This window comes from Trachypithecus francoisi, unplaced genomic scaffold (genome assembly GCF_009764315.1).
Source record: "Trachypithecus francoisi isolate TF-2019V2 unplaced genomic scaffold, Tfra_2.0 Lachesis_group2, whole genome shotgun sequence".
NCBI classification, from domain to species: Eukaryota; Metazoa; Chordata; class Mammalia; order Primates; family Cercopithecidae; genus Trachypithecus; species Trachypithecus francoisi.
Window position 1 is genome coordinate 23,144,844 of NW_022681465.1, and position 18,710 is coordinate 23,163,553.

The window sequence follows — 18,710 nt, forward strand, 5'->3', positions numbered from 1 at the left end:
GGGGTAGCAAAATGCAGACGCACCTAATAACCAGAAATACACAGTAACACTCCTGGAGGGGCTCTCATCAGAGTCAGTGGACTGCAGAGTTCAAGGACACCTTATGAAGTGTGAAGCCTTTTGTCACACAGCAGATATGTAACGGAGTAGACATCTATCCACTTAGCAGAGAAGAAACCCCTGGGAGAGTCTGTCATGAGAGCACTGCTTACTTCTCACCTGGGCCCGGCGGGGCCGCACACCTTTCCTCTCAGAGGCTAAGAGGGCTTGTCCTTACAGTCATTGAACAGTGAAATTATTTTACTCAAGTTATGTTTTATCCAAAAATAACCATTTTGACAGTTAGCTTGCAGCCAAATGTCCAGGTGGTTTAGTTTCGTTTGGATACACACGGTAAAATGAATGTGAAGCAGGGCTCAAAACAGCCTAGGGAATTAGGGCATTTTATCTCCAGAAATGTGACGAATGTATGGATCTATATCCTTCATGCACTAGATCCAGATTTGTATACGAAGTGCCAGGGTCCTATCCAACCTCGTTTAGGCCTCATGTTAAAATTTCACAGAGAACTAAGAGCCCTGGCTGTCGTCTCCTTAAGCCTTAGGATTTCAGCAGAATCTGGCAATGCAGCTATTGGCTTCTTAGTCCTGTGCTATCCACCAGGCAATATGCTTCTCCAGGACAGGACTGTTTTCCTAGTCTGAGTGTCCCTAGCACCTCTGACGGGGCTTGGTCTGCCTGAGAAGGTTGTTGACTTCAAACAAACCCGTTTGTTGAGTGCTTACCTGATTCCAACCACCATGCTAGTAGCTTTCTGGATGTCATCATTTGTCTTGACACAGCCCTACAACAAAAGGGATTAAATTATGCAAGGATAGTCCACCAACAAGTGGTATAGATAAGATTTGAACCCAGGTTTATCTGATTCTGTGAATTAGGATGAGATCAGCTTCATTTGGCAGAAACTCTCAACTTATAGCACTTTGTACAACAGAGGTTTATTTCTTGCAGCTCTGTAACAGAAGTCTGGGGTTAGGCAGTCCAAAGCTGGTAGGGTGGCTCCACAAAGTTGCTAGGGACTCAGGTACCTTTCTGTTCCCTAGACTCTCAGCTTTGTAGCACAGGATGGCTGCTATAGCTCCATCCATCACATAAGATAGGAAACAGCAAGGATGGACGAAAGGAAAAAGGGTGTGGCCTCTCAAAAGGATTTTCCCATATCTCTCGCACAGTATTTCTGCTTACATCGCGCTGGCCAGAACTTTGTCACATGGCTATACCTAGCTCCAACTGCACTGAAGGATGGGAACTGGGATGTTTTAGCTGAGCAGCAATATGGCCAGCTAAAAATCAGCATCTGACTCCTGAGGATGAAGAGAAATATGTGTTGAGGAAGACACTAGCACAGACTCCAAACAGCATGTATTTTCTTTCTCTTTGGTTCATGGAACATTTTCTTTTCATCATACTTCGTAGTTCGTATTTCTGAATCTCTCACTCAAGTTAGAGGCCATTTGAGAAACCAGAATGTGATTAAAGGGATCCCAAAAATGGGCATAAATATAATTTCCCATTTATACATACTTGACAATTTTGGTTGCTTTAGTACATTTATCTTTCCAAGATTTAAACCTGCTGTCAGTCCTTTTAAAAATTACCCGGAGGCACTCTTATATACTGTTGGTGGGAATGTAAATTAAGACAACCATTATGGAAAACAGTGTGGAGGTTCCTAAAAAAACCTAAAAATAGAACTACCATATGATCCAATTCCACTACTTGGGTATTTGTTCAAAGGAAAGAAAATCAGCTTATTACAGGAACACCTGTATCCCCATGTTTATTGCAGCACAGTTTACAATAGCCAAGATACGGAGTCGGCCTAAGTGCGCATCATCAGATGAATGGGTATAGAGAGTGTGGTACATATGCACAGTGGAATATTATTCAGCCATAATAAAGAATGAAATCCTGTCATCTGCAGCAATGTGGACAGAACTGGAGGTCATTAAGTGAAATAAGCCAGGCACAGGAAGACAAATATCTCATGTTCTTACTCAGGTGGGTGCTAAAAAAGTTGATCTCACAGAGATAGAGAATAGAATGATAGATACTAGAGGTGGGGAAGAACATGAGGATAGTGGGGGAGGGAGGAAGAGAGAGGTTGGTTAATGGGTACAAACATGCTGTTAGAAGAAATAACTCTGGGTGTTTGGTAGCACAGTAGGGTGACTATAGCTGGCAATAATGTCTATTTCAGAACAGCCAGAAGAAATTTGAAATGTTCCTAGCACAAAGAAATGAAAAATGTTTGTGGTGATGAATATTTTAAATATCCTGATTTGATCATTACACATTGTATGCATGCATCAAAATATCACATGTACCCCATAAATATGTGTAAATATTATATTTCAGTAAAAAAGTTTTAACTGCCTAGAAGGACCTCTAAACTGAGTTTTCCGTGCTTGCTGACACACAGCTACACAAATTCCCTCGTGTAGCATCACTCACAAACACTCTAGCTTTTGAATTTCAGGGATGCCACCAACTCTGCCAGAGAGTGGTGAAACCCCAAAAGAAGGGAGGTTACGTCAGCTTTTGATGACTTGAGTTGGTGATGCAGTGGGACAGGGAGTGCCACTGAACTCAAACACACAGAGATTGAGTGTCCAGCACTCAAACTTGTGGTGGGAAGTCCACTCCTCTCCTCTCCTACTCAATGCAGGAGGTCAGGGAGTGGTCTGTCAGCCGATTCTGGGCGATGTGGCTTGTGGCTGGTTGGTGACTTCTCCCACTCCATCTTCTGCCCTCTCTAGTTGTAGCCTCTGCCGAGTAATTGTCAGTAACAGTAAGAGACATGTTTTCTTCCACCTCATTGTTACAGTTTTTCCTTCTATCAGAAGAGCTGGTGGAGAGACAGACTGCAGCAAGGAAGCAAAATAACCCTGTACAATATTTACGCTACAGCCTGCATGTCCAGAAAGCAGTCACTTTATTTTATCTTGTCTTTAATACAAACATAACTTCTTTTAGGAAAAAATGCTCATTAAACAAAAAGTACCCAAACAAAAAACAGCTTAAAACCACCCAAAGCCCATCACTAAAATATGAGAATGCTCTTTCTGGTTTATTTTTCTGTCACAATTTTAGAACTTTTATAATCAGAGAAGATATGTTAAGTAACATTTTCATCCAAGTAAAAAACTGAAGACTTCTGTCACGTACAACACCACGGAGCCAGAAGAGAGTGCTGTGGCCTTGGCCCTGGTGCTCAGCTGACCATGAGACCTTGAGTAAGGGAGTCAGACTCTGGATTCCAGATCCTCACCTGCAATTGTGAAGTGGGGGACATCGTACCAAGGTTCTTTTCCCCACTCAGACATCTGTGATGATGACACATGAGACAGTCTCTGAAACTGATGTGGGGTCACAGAGCTGACATCGAGTCCAGATGTTTCTTATTGAGGGGCCCATAGATAGATTCCAGAGTGTGTCATCACCATAACTGGGTGGAAAATATGCACGCATCCCAAACTCATCTCTGCCCTGGTAGAAGGGTCCATTGCATTCATGAGATTTTCAAGGAATCTATTCTCACCTCATACATAGGCACCTTCCATCCAGAGAAGTGAAGGGACCTGCCCCCAGTGGGCATCTGACAGCTCTTCCTGGAAATCTGAAGAGCTGGTAGGCCAGAAGGTATTATCACTCCAAGCCTGGTGCTCTCCCCCATAACAGTGACCCATCCTGGACCCCTCTTCCAAGTCTGTGATGGAAGTAAGTACTCTGTGTGTCTCCATCCGGCCCAGCTTATCGAGTCTGTGGGGGAGCATGCAGCATTCTCTCTGCTTTTCCCTCCGGGCTTCCCCTAACCCCTCCAAGCAGCCCTTTTCCCCAGAAGTAGGAGGGGAGATATAACGAGGAAGGAAGCAAGTTTAGACTCACAGAGCTGGGATCCTTATCCCCACTCCTCAATTTCTTAAAGAACATGTCAGCTCTCACGTATTTTATCCTTCTCACCGGAGGTGAGGTGGCAAATCCTCTCTCAAGAGTTGGTATAATAGTGTAACATGCCACAGTGTCAGATGCTGAAGGAAAATCCTCAGACTGACAGTTCAGAGGCTGAGGGGGCAACCAACCATCAAAGAGAGTGAATTTGTTCCCTCTCCACCAAACAAACCAATCTCAAAGAGATTATACAATGGGAACACTGTGGTATTTGTACTGAGAAGTCTTCACACAAAACGTTGTATCTGAAACCCACAGTGACCTTTTCCAAGCCGCCCTAGCCGTACATCAGAAGACAAATACTACCAGATTGCTTGACATTTTCTTTTTTTAATTTTAAGCATTCCTGGTTTCAAATCAGCTATTGATCTGTTGGTTTGCTGCTCCAATGCAATTAAGTGAAGTCACATTTACTGCTATTAGAGTCTACCAAAAACAACTGCTTTGAAACCCCACACTCTACCTTGTATCTGCTTCTCCCTCACTCACCACCCACCCCACCCTCACCCCAAAGCCTGTCAGCCAACATGCTGTGTGTGGAGTGCAGGTTGCAGAAAAGCACATTTTTCTAAGCCTCAAATGAGAATCTTCAAAGTTGAGTTACGTACCGTTGTCCTGTGTCCGTCTTTAAAGATCAAATGTATTTGCTCACTTCTTACTTGAACTTCTTCTTGGCAAAGACTACAAAAAGCCTATAAAGCCAGGGGATGGTTTGTTCTGATTCCAGTTGTTCACCCAAATGTAGTATGGAATTCAGCGAGGGGATAGTCTGAGCTCCACCTGGAATGGAAAGTTTCAAGGTTTCAAAGGAGGTTTCAGGGTGTTGCTTTGGGACCAGTGTGTTGAACGGGTCTTAAAAATAGTTCCGGCCGGGCGCGGTGGCTCAAGCCTGTAATCCCAGCACTTTGGGAGGCCGAGACGGGCGGATCACGAGGTCAGGAGATCGAGACCATCCTGGCGAACACAGTGAAACCCCGTCTCTACTAAAAATACAAAAAACTAGCCGGGCGAGGTGGCGGGCGCCTGTAGTCCCAGCTACTCGGGAGGCTGAGGCAGGAGAATGGCGTAAACCCGGGAGGCGGAGCTTGCAGTGAGCTGAGATCCGGCCACTGCACTCCAGCCTGGGCGACAGAGCGAGACTCCGTCTCAACAAAAAAAAAAAAAAAAAAAAAAAAAAAAAGTTCCATCCGGCCGGGCGTGGTGGCTCAGGCCTGTAATCCCAGCACTTTGGGAGGCCGAGACGGACGGATCACGAGGTCAGCAGATCGAGACCATCCTGGCTAACCCGGTGAAACCCCATCTCTACTAAAAAATACAAAAAAAAACTAAGCCGGGTGTGGTGGCGGGCGCCTGTAGTCCCAGCTACTCGGGAGGCTGAGGCAGGAGAATGGCGTAAACCCAGGAGGCGGAGCCTGCAGTGAGCTGAGATCTGGCCACTGCACTCCAGCCTGGGTGACAGAGCAAGACTCCATCTCAAAAAAAAAAAAAAAAAAAAAGTTCCATTCGTCAGCCTGAAAAGTCACAGAAGGCACACGTGTGGTAGGTATGTGTGCAGCCAAAGTCCAGTCTTTAGAACTTGAAAGTTGAACAGATTGAGATTCTGGATGTACGTGGGGCCTCCTATTAATCTGTTGAAGAACATTCTTTCTACTTCAGTTAAACCAGAGAAATGGCTGGGGAAAGATACCTCAGTTGATCCTTCATTTGTCTTTTCACAGCATCATTTGTCAGAGTTCTGGTGATGCTCCTGAAAGAGGGCCTGCTAGCACATAAGAAGCATCTGGCCAGTACAGCCTCTCGGGGGAAGTGGGGAGGCAAAGAGGAGGGAAGAACCAACAAGAAAATAAATGGGTCAACTGTACAAGGAGACCATCTAAAAAATGAGCTCTGCTGCTTTTTTTTTTTTTTTTTTTTCCTTAATACTCAGTCCCTGTCTGGCTGTCATACATGCAGCAATTTAGATGACTGGATTCCAAAAAACCAAATTGCCCTATTCAGCTCTCGTATTTTCTGAAGGTGAAAATTAATGTGGTTCTGCATTTTCTTGCATCTCATGATAAGAGTCAGGCAGCTCCACTTCAGCTGTCATGCTCATCCTCACTGAGTAACTTGGGGAAAGCCATTGGAAAGAGAAGTTTTGTTCTCTGGCCTGATTATACCATCCAAAATTAGGTCCCATGGCCCACACATAGTATTTAATGGGTGACCATATAACCCAGCTTGCTGATAGCACACCTGATTTATGTCTATTGTCTGCAAGAAGGTAATGAAGGTAAGGTAACACTTACCTTCATTCTCAAAAGTGTTGCTTTTTGGATGATAGGCTTTTTATTTGGTTATGCTAGTTGTGGGAATGAAGGGAAGGAAATGCATCTTTGCTACAATAATCTCCTCCTTTCTGTCACCACAGCTCCATTCGGCAGCCCTGGCATCACTAAAGGGAGATATAGTGGAACTTAATAAACGTCTCCAGCAAACAGAGAGGGAACGGGACCTTCTGGAAAAGAAATTGGCCAAGGCACAGGTAAGGGATCTGGAAAGGTTTTTGTTTTTGTTTTGTTAAATTCTTTTTAATATTTAATTTTAAGATGAAACATGGGTAGAGAAATTCCCACAAAACATATTACCGCTTTATCAGCAAATACTCTGTCTTGGTCTACTCTGGCTGCTGTAACAAATACCATAGATTTGTGGCTTAAACAACATTTATTTCTCACAGTTCCAGAAGCTACAAAGTCCAAGGTGCCTACTGAGGGATCCCTTCCAGATGGCTACCTTTTTTTTTTTTTTTTTTTTTTTTTTTTTTTGAGGCAGAGTCTTGCTCTGTTACCCAAGCTGGAGTGTGGTGGCACGATCATGACTCACTGCAGCCTCAGCTTCCCATGCTGAATCTGTCCTCACACCACAGCCTCCCAAGTAGCTAGGTCTACCAACTAATTTTTTGTATTTTCTGTAGAGATGGGGTTTCGCCATGTTGTCCAGGCTGGTCTTGAACTGCTGAGCTCAAGTGATCCTCTTGCCTTGGCCTTCTAAAGTGCTGGGATTACAGGCATGAGCCATCATGCCTGGCCTTTTAATTATCTTGTTAATATTAATTTTCTTCCTTTACTTTGATTTTTTAAGGACATCTATCATTTGTATGTTACATCATCTTTGCCTATCTTTATCTGTTACTATCTTAAATATTTTAAATCTTTTTTAATTTAATTTTTTCTCTTCCTTTTCTCTTGGGGCATTATATGTTGTTTTTAGCCTTTCTTTTTTGACTTCTAGTGTAGTCATCATTTCTGAAATGCATTTTCATTTTATTTCTAACTCTTTTCTCACTTCTGAATTTTTCTAATTCCTAATGTTCTTTTCTGTCTCATGTCTTTTAGTTTATTTTGAAATAGTAGGCTATTATCTGGAGTGTTTTTGTTTGGGGGATTTTGTTTTTGGTATGTGTTGTGGCATGCTTTTATGGTTTATAAGGATGTTCTGCCCTTGTTTTGTATAACTTCGTATGGGATTTGACGTCAGTATCTTTCTGTTTTTCATTTTCATGTGAAAAATAATTTCCTTGAACTTTCAGGAGTTCTGAAAGTTTAGAAATGGCTTTTAGAAATTTAGAAATGGCTTTCTAAAGTGTTTAGAACCTAGCCTTCTGTTGTTTTCTTGTCAAAAATGGCAGCCTGCTTTCTGTCACTATCTGACTCTGTTCCTTTGACCTGCTTTTATCTGGCCCTTTTCTTTCCTTTGCCTCTGTTATTCCCATCCTGTTCAATTTTGTTTCCACTCCCAGCAGTTTCTCTTCCTGGAAGGCAGGGGCAGTCTCCAAAGTTCACAGGGACTAGCCTACGTTAGCCTCTTCAAATTTTACTGTGGGCCCCTTGCACTGACTCTTTGGTCAGGCAAAACCCCTCCTAGTTTTAGCTACTATTCTCCAATTGGGCATCCTTACTTTCCTGTGAATTCCTTTGGTTTTTTAGGGGTTTTCCAGTTCTCAGATACATCAACCTTGTTTCCCTCTGATTTTCCCCATGCTGATGCCACTCAGATCTTATGGATGATGTTGGTTTATTCCTACCTGCTTGTATTTTGTTTTTCAATAGCCTACCTTGTCTCCAAGCTTTGGGCTTTACTGTGTAAGTGCTTTGTTTATTTTTATGTGGGAATGCAGAGAAATTTTAATACCAGGCTGCTATAGCCGTTTTTCCAGAATGACCTATGGAAAATTTTTGGAAACTTTCATGTCTCATAATCAAAGACTGTTTGAGTAGAGGGAAAAGATTCTCTGTATTTAAGAGCATCCACTTTCACATTTGACGGGCATCTGAAGGAGATTAACTTGATTACCCAAAGATAAATGAGTAGCTCAGCAAGGCCACCCATGCCTTTTCTCACTATAGGATGTTATATATGACAAAAATTTTCAGTTTTTACTTAGATAAAAATGTTACTTAAAATATTTTCCCTCTGATTATAAAAATAATAAAATTGTGATAGAAAAAACTAGAAAGCATTAGAATATTTCAGTGGTGGTCTCTGAACGGAAACTTTTTTAGTGCTTTTTTTGTTTTACAGTGTTTTTGTAAGAGAAAATAGTTGTTTTTGTATTTAAAAACAACAAAATGGTGGTGACTGTTTTCTAATTTACACCCCACCCAAAGCCAGCCATCATTACCAATTCTTATTGATGAGAATTTGTTTAAAGAAAGAAAATTGTGAATGCATTTAATTAGAAGCTGGCATGTACAGCAGTCTTGGATTTTAAAAAGTGACCAGAAAGGTATTTATTAAAATTTAAATCTACAAAGACAGCTTTTACACAGGATGGTACGAGGATAATGGAAAATTTTTTCTCTAAGTCAAGGATTGATTCAGCTCTTTTTTTACTTGTGGTCAAGCCATCCTCATGTAATAGCTTTTGATGACTGATTTTACCCTTGATGATAATGGCCACATCATAGAACCATTTATTGACTCTCTTATTTCCGTTCTTAAGCGAAATAGATTTAAAAATTACTCTCTGCTCCTCTCACTGGAGATTTCTTCCCAGTTCATGTACTGGAACCTAGGAAAGAGAACGTGGAAAAAAACCTCAGACTTAGATCTTTAAAAGCATGACATTTACGCAAGAAAAATATATGAACAATGAAATGACTGTGCCACACTTTCTGTATTATATGCCTTGGTAAAAGATTCCTGTTTGAGGCTTTACCAGATTGTGAAAGAGCAAATTCATGTGTAAATTTATGCTGTGTGGCTCTAGTAAGTTTTACCAGCTCTCTAAATATTATAGGGCCATGATTAAACTAAAATGTAAAATGTAAATGGCGGTTATGGTCAACAGACACTACCAAGAGAGCTGCAACATCTGTTGAATCATTATTAAAGGTGACACTGGAACTGGTTGAATAGAAGAAGGTGTCTTATGTATGCTCATGACATCAACCTGTAGGTAAGAGTTTTGAGAATAGTGATGTGAAGGGAAGAGCCCAACATCAATGTGATGGGGAAGACGAAGTGCTTCTGTATTAATTTTCTATTGCTGTATAATAAATTACCATAAATTTACTGACTGAATACAGCACACCCCTATCCTCCCAAATTGAATAGGGGCACAGCCATGCACCAACATTCCACAGCCTAGTGGGGACGGAGCCTGTGGGAAACTGGCTATGATCATACATAGTGCTGATTTGATGCTTTCAGCATATTTGCTGTTTATTTAGTACCAACAATTATTTTAAATTACTGCATTTTTAAGTGCTTCAGAAGGAGATATGTCAAATAAGCTTATGAACCCCTTTAAAATCGGTGAGCAGTAATGTGGAACACTTTCTAAGCTCTTTATCTTTGAAAAGCAAGTCTCTTAAATTTTCTACCTCTTGGCATTCAGGAAGAGAACACACACAGTTTTCCTTAAGTGAAATGGAGAGAGTTTTCTCTTTTTCTCTTGTTTTCTGAGATAACTTTTATGAGATGTAGCCGGCATGTATTTTTGTTAGGATCGCCTCATTCCATTCCTTTCCTATTTGTTTATGCTTCTCTTTGGTAAACTACTCCAGCTGCTTTGCTCCTTAATGGCATTTCCATTTGTGTTGGTGCCTCTTTGTTTAGCTGGCCCACTCTCCCCTTAGTGAGGGAACCTGGGCAGGAACTTAGAGTGAGGGTAGAAATACCCTGAATAGTGTTAGTTGTAACAAATCCTGTGTGACCTTGAGAGGGTAACATTGCTTGTTAGCATATTTTAAAAGGGAGTGGTACTAACCTCCTTCACAGGATGGTTGAGAGGGTTAACAAATTAATGATGGCATTGCATTTTCCCAGAACCTAGTTCATAATGCTCTTAGGTTTGACAGCTGACACTAATGCGATGATTAAAGATCAGTGGCCTCAGTGGAGTAAGATAAAACCCAGTGAAGAACATTAACAAAACCATAAAGCTGCTTAGCATCACCACATTGCACAGGGTTTTTCCAACAGGGGCTCAAGTTCTCAGGCCAGACTGTCTCAAGGCTGACTCAGGGCTTTATCCCTGGATTGCACCATAGCAGGGATGAGCCTAAAGGATTTTATTCTCAGTGGTTTAAATGACGATGTTGCTTGTTTTTATTACACATTTTTGCATATTGGCAATTTCACCAATTTATGTGGCTAGACAGAAGTATTTATGTGAATGTTTAATTTGCTTCATCATCATGATAGGAAAGCTAAGATCTCAAGAAGAAACTCTGGGTATATATTAAGTGCCAGATGAAATTTGGGAAAAACAAAATTTCATCATATCCAGTGTCAATCATTTTTTTTCTTTTCCTTTCAAACTGAAAGTCTGTAGTTGTGAGACAAATCTAGACTCCTAATGATAATGGCCTCCAGAAATTAATGGCAGGCAAGACACTGCAACCGCAGGCTTTCTGGCTTTGTGGCACTCTACCTTCAGTCAAAAATTGAATATGGGCTGGGAGGAGGAAGAACCCCGGATGCAATTACCTGTAATGATAGGAAAAAAAAAAAAAAAAGCAGTAGCATGTTATTTGAGACCAATTTTTATTTTGTTCAGCTGAAATTATGTGAGGTGTCTCTGTCCAATAGAGAGAAGAAAATAGTCTCTAACTTACAAGTTGTAGTAGAAGAAACTGCCTTTGGTCCCAGAGGCTGCTAAGTAAATTATCACTGAATAATTGACTTTGGAAGCTAAAGTTGGCTTGTTGGAAGCTGGAGAGACTTTGAATTCCCTGTTTTATACCCCCTTGTGTCTCCTTTTCTGTTTTTATCCTCTCTGGGGGTAGAAGAGAGAGCTCTTTGGGCTTTCCTAACTCTCTTTGGTATTATAAGACCTAACATTCATGATTCCTGGAGTTCACAGAGGCGTTTCAGGGTCTGAGACCAAGGTACCACCTAAGATCCTTGGGTAAATGGTGAAGAGGATGTAAGCCCACAGGTCAGGGAGCTGGAGGAGGAAGACATAGAGGAGAGAAGATTGCGGCTGCAACAGCTTCAATGCCTTAATGGCAAAAACAGGAATTGGAGGGGTATTTGTTACCTGGGTTATAGGAAATAAATCAGTTGCTTCACATTAAGTCTGTTTTTTCATCTACAAAATGATGGTGTCAAGCTATGCAGTGAAAACAAATAGTTTCAAATGTTCAGTGGCCTAAGATATCAAAGATTGATTTCTTGTTTTCTACTGGGAGCTCACTAGACCTGGCAGGGAACTCCGTGCTGTATTGTGCCTACCCAGGCTTCCAGGCCGAGGGCCTCTACCATCTGGAATGTCGTTAGTGGCCATGGCCTGGGAAAGGGAATGTGGCAAGCCCGACAGGAGCTCTTAAAAGCTTCTAGGCAAAATGGTATATTCATTCATATCTTACTGGCCAAAATAAGTGGCATGGCCACATTTAGCTTCAAGCAGGAGGAGCATAATCCTACCATGTGCATGGATGGAGGCAAACCAGAGGCTTGGTGCCACAGGGGTACTTGTTATACCATGTGGTGGTCCTGGTGGATGGAGCATCATGTACCTAAGAAAATAATGGGGAGAAATGAAAACGATTCAGAAAAAAAATGTGCTAGGGAAATTATTTAAAAAATGGGTGGGTCTTCTATCAATTTTCTGAAAGTCTATACTGTACTTAAATTTTTAACTTAAAAATTGGAAAACATGCAAATATTAAGTAGTAATTATAGAAGAGAACCTCTTTTCCATTTGGTTGTTGTCATTGTGTTACCTTCCTGAATGAGGCCTTACGGGAACACGTACTCCTAGGTGACTCTTACGTAGAGGTGCAGTGTTGAGCTTGTCCTAACCTATTTCCTTATTAAACAGAACACCTGAAATCATACACCATCCAGGGTTAAAAAGTGCTCTCCCAGGGCCGGGCGCAGTGCCTCATGCCTGTAATCCGGCACTTTGGGAGGCTGAGGCAGGCGAATCATTTGAGGTCAGGAGTTCAAGACTGACCCGGCCAACATAGTGAAACCCCATCTCTACTAAAAATACAAAATTTAGCTGGGCATGGTGGCATACCCCTGTAATCCCTGCTACTTGGGAGGCTGAGGCATGAGAATCACTTGAACCCGGGAGGCGGAGGTTGCAGTGAGCTGAGATCACCCCACTACACTCCAGCCTGGGCGACAGAGCAAGACTCCATCTCAAAAAAACAAAAAGTGTTCTCCCAGGTCATGAAAACTCAAGGTGATGAGAGGCAACAGGTCAGTAAGAAACTAGAGTGTGGGGACAGGAGTGGACCTCACTTTAACAGGCCACTCCTGCCTCTGTGGGAGGTCGCCAGGGCAGGAAGGCCAGTGATGGTACACAGAATGGCTTTGTCTGCCCTGCCTGCCACCTGCTCATCTTCCACTTTTCCTGCACTAAAGTGCCACATTCCCAGGGTTGACTCATGAGCAGCTAGATGTGTTGGCTGGGCGTGGCGGCTCACATCTGTAATCCCAGCACTTTGGGAGGCTGAGGCGGGCAGATCACAAGGTCAGGAGATCGAGACCATCCTGGCTAACATGGTGAAACCCTGTCTCTACTAAAAAAAAAAAAAAAAAAAAAATACAAAAAAATTAGCCGGGCATGGTGTTGGGCGCCTATAGTCCCAGCTACTCAGGAGGCTGAGGCGGGAGAATGGCATGAACCCAGGAGGCGGAGCTTGCAGTGAGCAGAGATCGCGCCACTGCACTCCAGCCTGGGCGAGAGTGCGAGACTTCATCTCAAAAAAAAAAGAAACAAAAAAAATGAACAAGGGTGTTGTGTTGGTTCTTTTGGCTTTTGCAGGTGATGGCTTGTTTCCTCCTGTGCTGTTGCCCTGTGGGATTTGCTCCACTTTTCCCTGCACTACAGCTTGGAAATGCTCAGCGGATTTTCACTGAGCTTTGAGATCAGTGGTTCAGCTTCTTTGGCTGGGTACAGTGAGTGTGCACAAATGAGTGAAGTATGTTTAATAAGAGGATGTTGATGTGTAGAGATGAACCTTGAGCAGTGGCTTCTCGGTCATTGATACACCCACCGGCTAGGAGTCTGTTTTGATAATTATTTTCTGGTATTCTCTTTTCACTGGGGAAAGAATCCCCAGGATGCCATCCTAGTATCTCTTCTTCTCCCCACCCTTCCACTTCTATCCCTGTTTCTTGTTCTCCAGAAGAGAAGTCTGGCATTCTTTCAGTCCACTGTAAGCTGTGACCACAGTTACCTTCAACATGTATTGTAATCACCTCCCCTGTAGCACCCAGCACAGTCTCATTTAAGAAATGTCTGATATGTGTAGAGGAAGCATTACATTATATGCTATTTCTTAAAACTTATGAAAAATATGGGAATGTAACTAAATACCTTTGCCCTTAGCTAAAAGAGGTTTTTTTCCCTCCAATATATTCTTGTTACTTCTTCTAAATGAGTGCTTGAGCTCCAAATATACATCAAGTCTTTTTTTTCTTTATCTAGCTACAAGCCCTATTCCATCTGACTGAATCACCAGGCTTCATGTTGCCTCTTGTTCTTGCAGGTATCCTCCAGGCAGGCTTCCCAGTTAGAGGCAGGGGAAAGATGGTGCAATACCAGACAGCACGCTCTCCCTCTCCATCTGGTATCCTGAGCAGCCTCACAGGGTCTTTTTTTTTTTTTTTTTTTTTTTTTTTTTAAGTGAAAGCAGGTTTATTAGAGAAACAAAAGAATGGCTGGAATGGCTGCTCCACAGGCAGAGCAGCAGCAAGGGCTGCTGGTTGGCCAGGATCACATCTTTTAGGCAGTTCACATCAGTCAGTAGGGATGCCAAAGGGTGGTCTTTTGGTGGTTATCAATTGATGGTGTGCCTTTCTCTATATAGACCCTTGAACATCTTCGTTGTTCATTGGACTTTGTAGTTTCTTGTCAGCCCAGGTGGTGGTAGTGGCCTGTTGACCTGTAAGGACTTCAAACAAGGAAATATGAGTGGGGAAATAAGGGAAAGTGAGAGCTCATTGAGTGTGTAAGTGGAAATGTTTCACGGTAATTTGTAGCCCTAGAGAACTGAATATGGATAAACCAAAGAGGAGGAACAAGCAACATGGGAACGTAGGAGTCACTGCATTGATGAGATCCAGGTCAGAGACAGAATTTTATCCTACAGTCACACTAAGATCTGGAACTGGTAACCTGCATGAGAGTGTCCACTACATCTGCACATGTTCATACAATACAAACACACACACACACACACACACAAACACACACACACTCTGAGGTTGGGAACAGAGGCTAATAGCAAGAGCTTAAAATGTGCTGCAGGTCTGAGAGGAACAGTGTTCTCTTCTTGGTATGTTCCAGAGAAATATAAGCTCTTTCATTTATTGATAGAAATTGCCTTTGAGATCCTGTCATTTTGTGGACTTCTCCTGTTCCTTAAGTATGTAGGATCATGGGTGAGAAAGGCCTAACTTCATGGAAAGAGTGTCTGTGGCTGGTTACGGCATCTTTGTTTAGGAAAGCTTCCACTAGATGTGCCTCTCACTCGACCTTGATCCTTGCCTCTGTTCCCACTTATTTTTTTGTGTGCTTGACCTTGAGTGGAGATTATTTGATGTTTCCGGTTGTCACTAAGAATAGTAGTTCACAGGAGTATTTTCCTGAAAGTAACTATCCCTCTAAGGCTGTGATAAAACATTCAACAACTTTGTTGCCTCCAATCTTGTTTCTGGAGCTCTAAAGTAACCCCCAGGAAGTTACATAAATACTGATCCAGCTGTTGTTGAAGTGCGAGCCCTACCATGATTGATACCAAAGTATTTGTATCAACTTCTTCGTTGAGCACTTCTGTTTCAGTATTGAGTTAGGCTTAGTATAATGTTCAGTTTATCGTTGAAAGCCTTTTGTCCCTGTCCTGGGATATGCCATTGGAAGCTTAGCCGATTTAGGGAGGGACAGGGGAGTTAGCGGGTGAGAAATCCTACTCTTTCCCTGCCTGCCACCAGGCCTGGAGATGCAAACCTGCAATGCTGGAAACACATATGGCTGTTGGCACTAAGAAAACCTTGTTGAGGATGAAATTAAAGTTCCTCTAGTGACAGGAAGTTAATCAAAGCTGAATGTAGTAGACAAGGATGCAAGCTAGACTACTTGTTCCGTCACTGAGGAGTATTTTTTTATTATGTAAGTGAGATTAAATGCACAGTGACTGGAAGGGATTGAGAGCAGTGGAGAAAAGTCAGAGGTGAACAGGTTCCTCAGGATTTAAACTCTGGCTACAGAAATGTTTCTGTAACTCTGCTGCCTCTTAGTCCATCAAACGCTGAGCAAGGGAAGCTCCTCTGCTTCTTTTTTTTTTTTTTTTTTTGAGACGGAGTCTTGCTCTGTCGCCCAGGCTGAAGTGCAGTGGCCAGATCTCAGCTCACTGCAAGCTCCGCCTTCTGGGTTTACACTATTCTCCTGCCTTAGCCCCCCAAGTAGCTGGGACTACAGGCGCCTGCCACCCCGCCCGGCTACTTTTTTGTATTTTTTAGTAGAGACGGGGTTTCACCACGTTAGCCAGGATGGTCTCGATCTCCTGACTTTGTGATTCGCCTGTCTCAGCCTCCTAAAGTGCTGGGATTACAGGCTTGAGCCACCGCGCCCGGCCCCCTCTGCCTCTTTTATCACTATTTCTGCTAAGCAGTTTTCATGACGGTGATATATCATCATCCATTCATTCCATAACACTCCTCCATCACCCACAGTAAACCCGGCCATTTGTCGGTGCTAGGCTAAATAAGGAAAAACCTAGTCCCTGCCCTCCAGGAGCTTATAGTCTGGGAGATGATGATATCGGAAAGCATTAAATTTGCTGATAATCTAGCCAGATAAGAAGTGGTACTATACCATTTAGGATTATTTGGTTGAAAAATAGCTGAAACAAACTCTGATAAACTTCAACAAAGGAGTAGTGAATCGGTTAAAAAAAAAAAAAAAAAAAAGAAACTAAACAGCCATAAAGGAACTTGGGAAGGAAGCTGTAGGTAGCAGGAACTAAGAGAGATGCTCTTCAAGGCTCTCTGAATCAACTCCATGCAACCTTACATCCATTTGCTCAAGATTGAAATTCCCTGCAGAAGGTATCTGATGGATCTAGCTTGGACCACTTGCCCCTGTTTCTTGACTATGGGAAAGCGGGGGACTTGGATAGCCCCACTTGGACAGTGTGCAGTGGCAAAGGGACTGTTTCCCAAAGAGAGATGGAGTGCTAGAAAGGCAAAGACTCCGGTATCCACCAGGGGAATTATACAATTTAGCCACTGATATGTTTCCTGGGATTGCCAGCCAATGAGCTGACCTACATTTTATTTGGGGCTTACTCAGTGTTGGCAGTTGTAATGGTTTGAGACCACAAAGCTTGGAATCACCCACCTATAGGTGCCTGAATTCATCAGCATTCTGTCCTTTTCCCTTATTCCCAGTGCGAGCAGTCCCACCTCATGAGAGAGCATGAGGATGTCCAGGAGCGAACGACGCTTCGCTATGAGGAACGCATCACAGAGCTCCACAGCGTCATTGCGGAGCTCAACAAGAAGATAGACCGTCTGCAAGGCACCACCATCAGGTACATGGCTCCAGTCGGCTTTTACTCTGCCCCTCCTGCTAGACCTTCCATCTTGGAGCTGAAGTAGCCCCAACTATTAATATTTTAACTCCAAGACCGAAGTTCTAGTTTATAGATTATAAACTAGATTATAATGATGTTTTCTTTGTATCTAAGGCTTTCGAAGTGTATATTGCTCTTAGCTTTGTTAATCATGTGCTTTTACCTCCCTTATTCTGTTCTGATTTGGGTCCTTACAATAACCCTGGAAAGCAGTCAAGGTGGGGGTTGTGGTCCTCAGTTTATTGATAAGGGTATGAAATCAGAAGTTGAGTGAAATGCTTTAGTCATGAGTTCTAAATGGAGCCCCTTTCATCTTAGAGACCAGCGTCCCTGCTGCTCCTTTTATTCACTGGGTGGATGCTAAATGTGCAAACTGTGTCCCTTCCTTGGAGATTTTGAGAGATTTATGAATGTAGCTTATAACTAAGCATTATGTAGGCTTCTAGATAATCTGATTATATTTTGAGCTTACCTCAAATTGCTCTACCAACATGGATTTATCCTCTTACCAAACTCATAAGGCAGGGGGCAAGATTTGACCCATCATTTTACTGGTGAAAAAGCTGGGGCTTAAAGAGAGTGACTGCCTTGTAGTTAAAATTAGCAGAGGATAGAGGTGGGTCAGAACCCAGAATATCTCTGCTTTTACTGAATTTCCTTTTCATAACAGTAACTGGTAGGGATTCTGCCTTCCTTACTTGTAAATCACTTGGCCCCTAAGTCTCCTGCCACAGTATTAGTTGTTTGTATCTGCCCTGTTTCTCAGAGGAGAGGTTTGCTTTAAATGACTTACTGAGCCGTGGATGAGAGCATTTTCATGTTCCTGGCGATGCTCAGGGAACAGCCTGAGGACAGCAAATGGCTGGCACCTACCTTTTTGGAGAAAGAGTGCTTTGTTCACCGAATGCTTACACAAGCCACAATTTTAAAACAGTTTCAGAGGCAGCTACTTTAAACTCTCCTTCTAGAAGTCAGAGGAAACTTTGGATGCATTTTGTTCCAACACCGAGAGTCACAGTAATAACAGGGCTTCTTGATGAGGCTACTAATGGGCCTCTGTTTTCTGGGCAAAATTGTGGAAAAATTTGCACTGAGCTAGAGCCACACAATAAACTGCATATTCTAATTTAGAACCTCAAGGCTTTTAAATTGTATATTGGTCTTCAGAGTGATTGTAGGTTAGAAGTACATGAGCAGAGAAGAATTTTTAGCCCAAAAGAATGATTGTAGCAGATTTAAAGGAGACTAACATAGGACACTGGCAAATTTGTGATTTTTATTAATACATGTTGCACTTTTAAACACTTGAGAAAGTGAAAGCAAATGGGCTCCGTAAGTTGTGAAAAATACAAAATGTGAAAAAATACACATCACCTAGAAATCTCAATTTCAAGATGTTTAAATTGAATATAATGACCAAACTGCTTCACTTTGAAATGCAGTGAACTTTTTGAATACAAACATTTATTGGTGCCTTTAATTTAAAGGAAGACTACATCTGTGGAGATGCCATATTAAATTCTGCCAGTCTGTGTTGTGTAAATGAGCTGGCCCCTCCTTGAGGGGATTCCCTGCAAGGCTGGAAGATGCGTAGACATGTAGACCAATGAGACCATGTCT

General features: G+C 42.4%; 1 protein-coding gene across 3 annotated transcripts in view; it reads left to right on the plus strand.

Moving 5' to 3' along the window:
* MCC (MCC regulator of WNT signaling pathway) overlaps positions 1–18,710 on the plus strand; it is a 494,592-nt gene that overhangs the window by 361,902 nt on the left and 113,980 nt on the right. For all 3 annotated transcript variants that reach the window (XM_033178900.1, XM_033178901.1, XM_033178902.1), the window contains 2 exons: positions 6,422–6,535; positions 16,906–17,048. In XM_033178900.1, the coding sequence (XP_033034791.1) occupies positions 6,422–6,535; positions 16,906–17,048 (257 nt within the window). The remainder of the gene's footprint in view (positions 1–6,421; positions 6,536–16,905; positions 17,049–18,710) is intronic.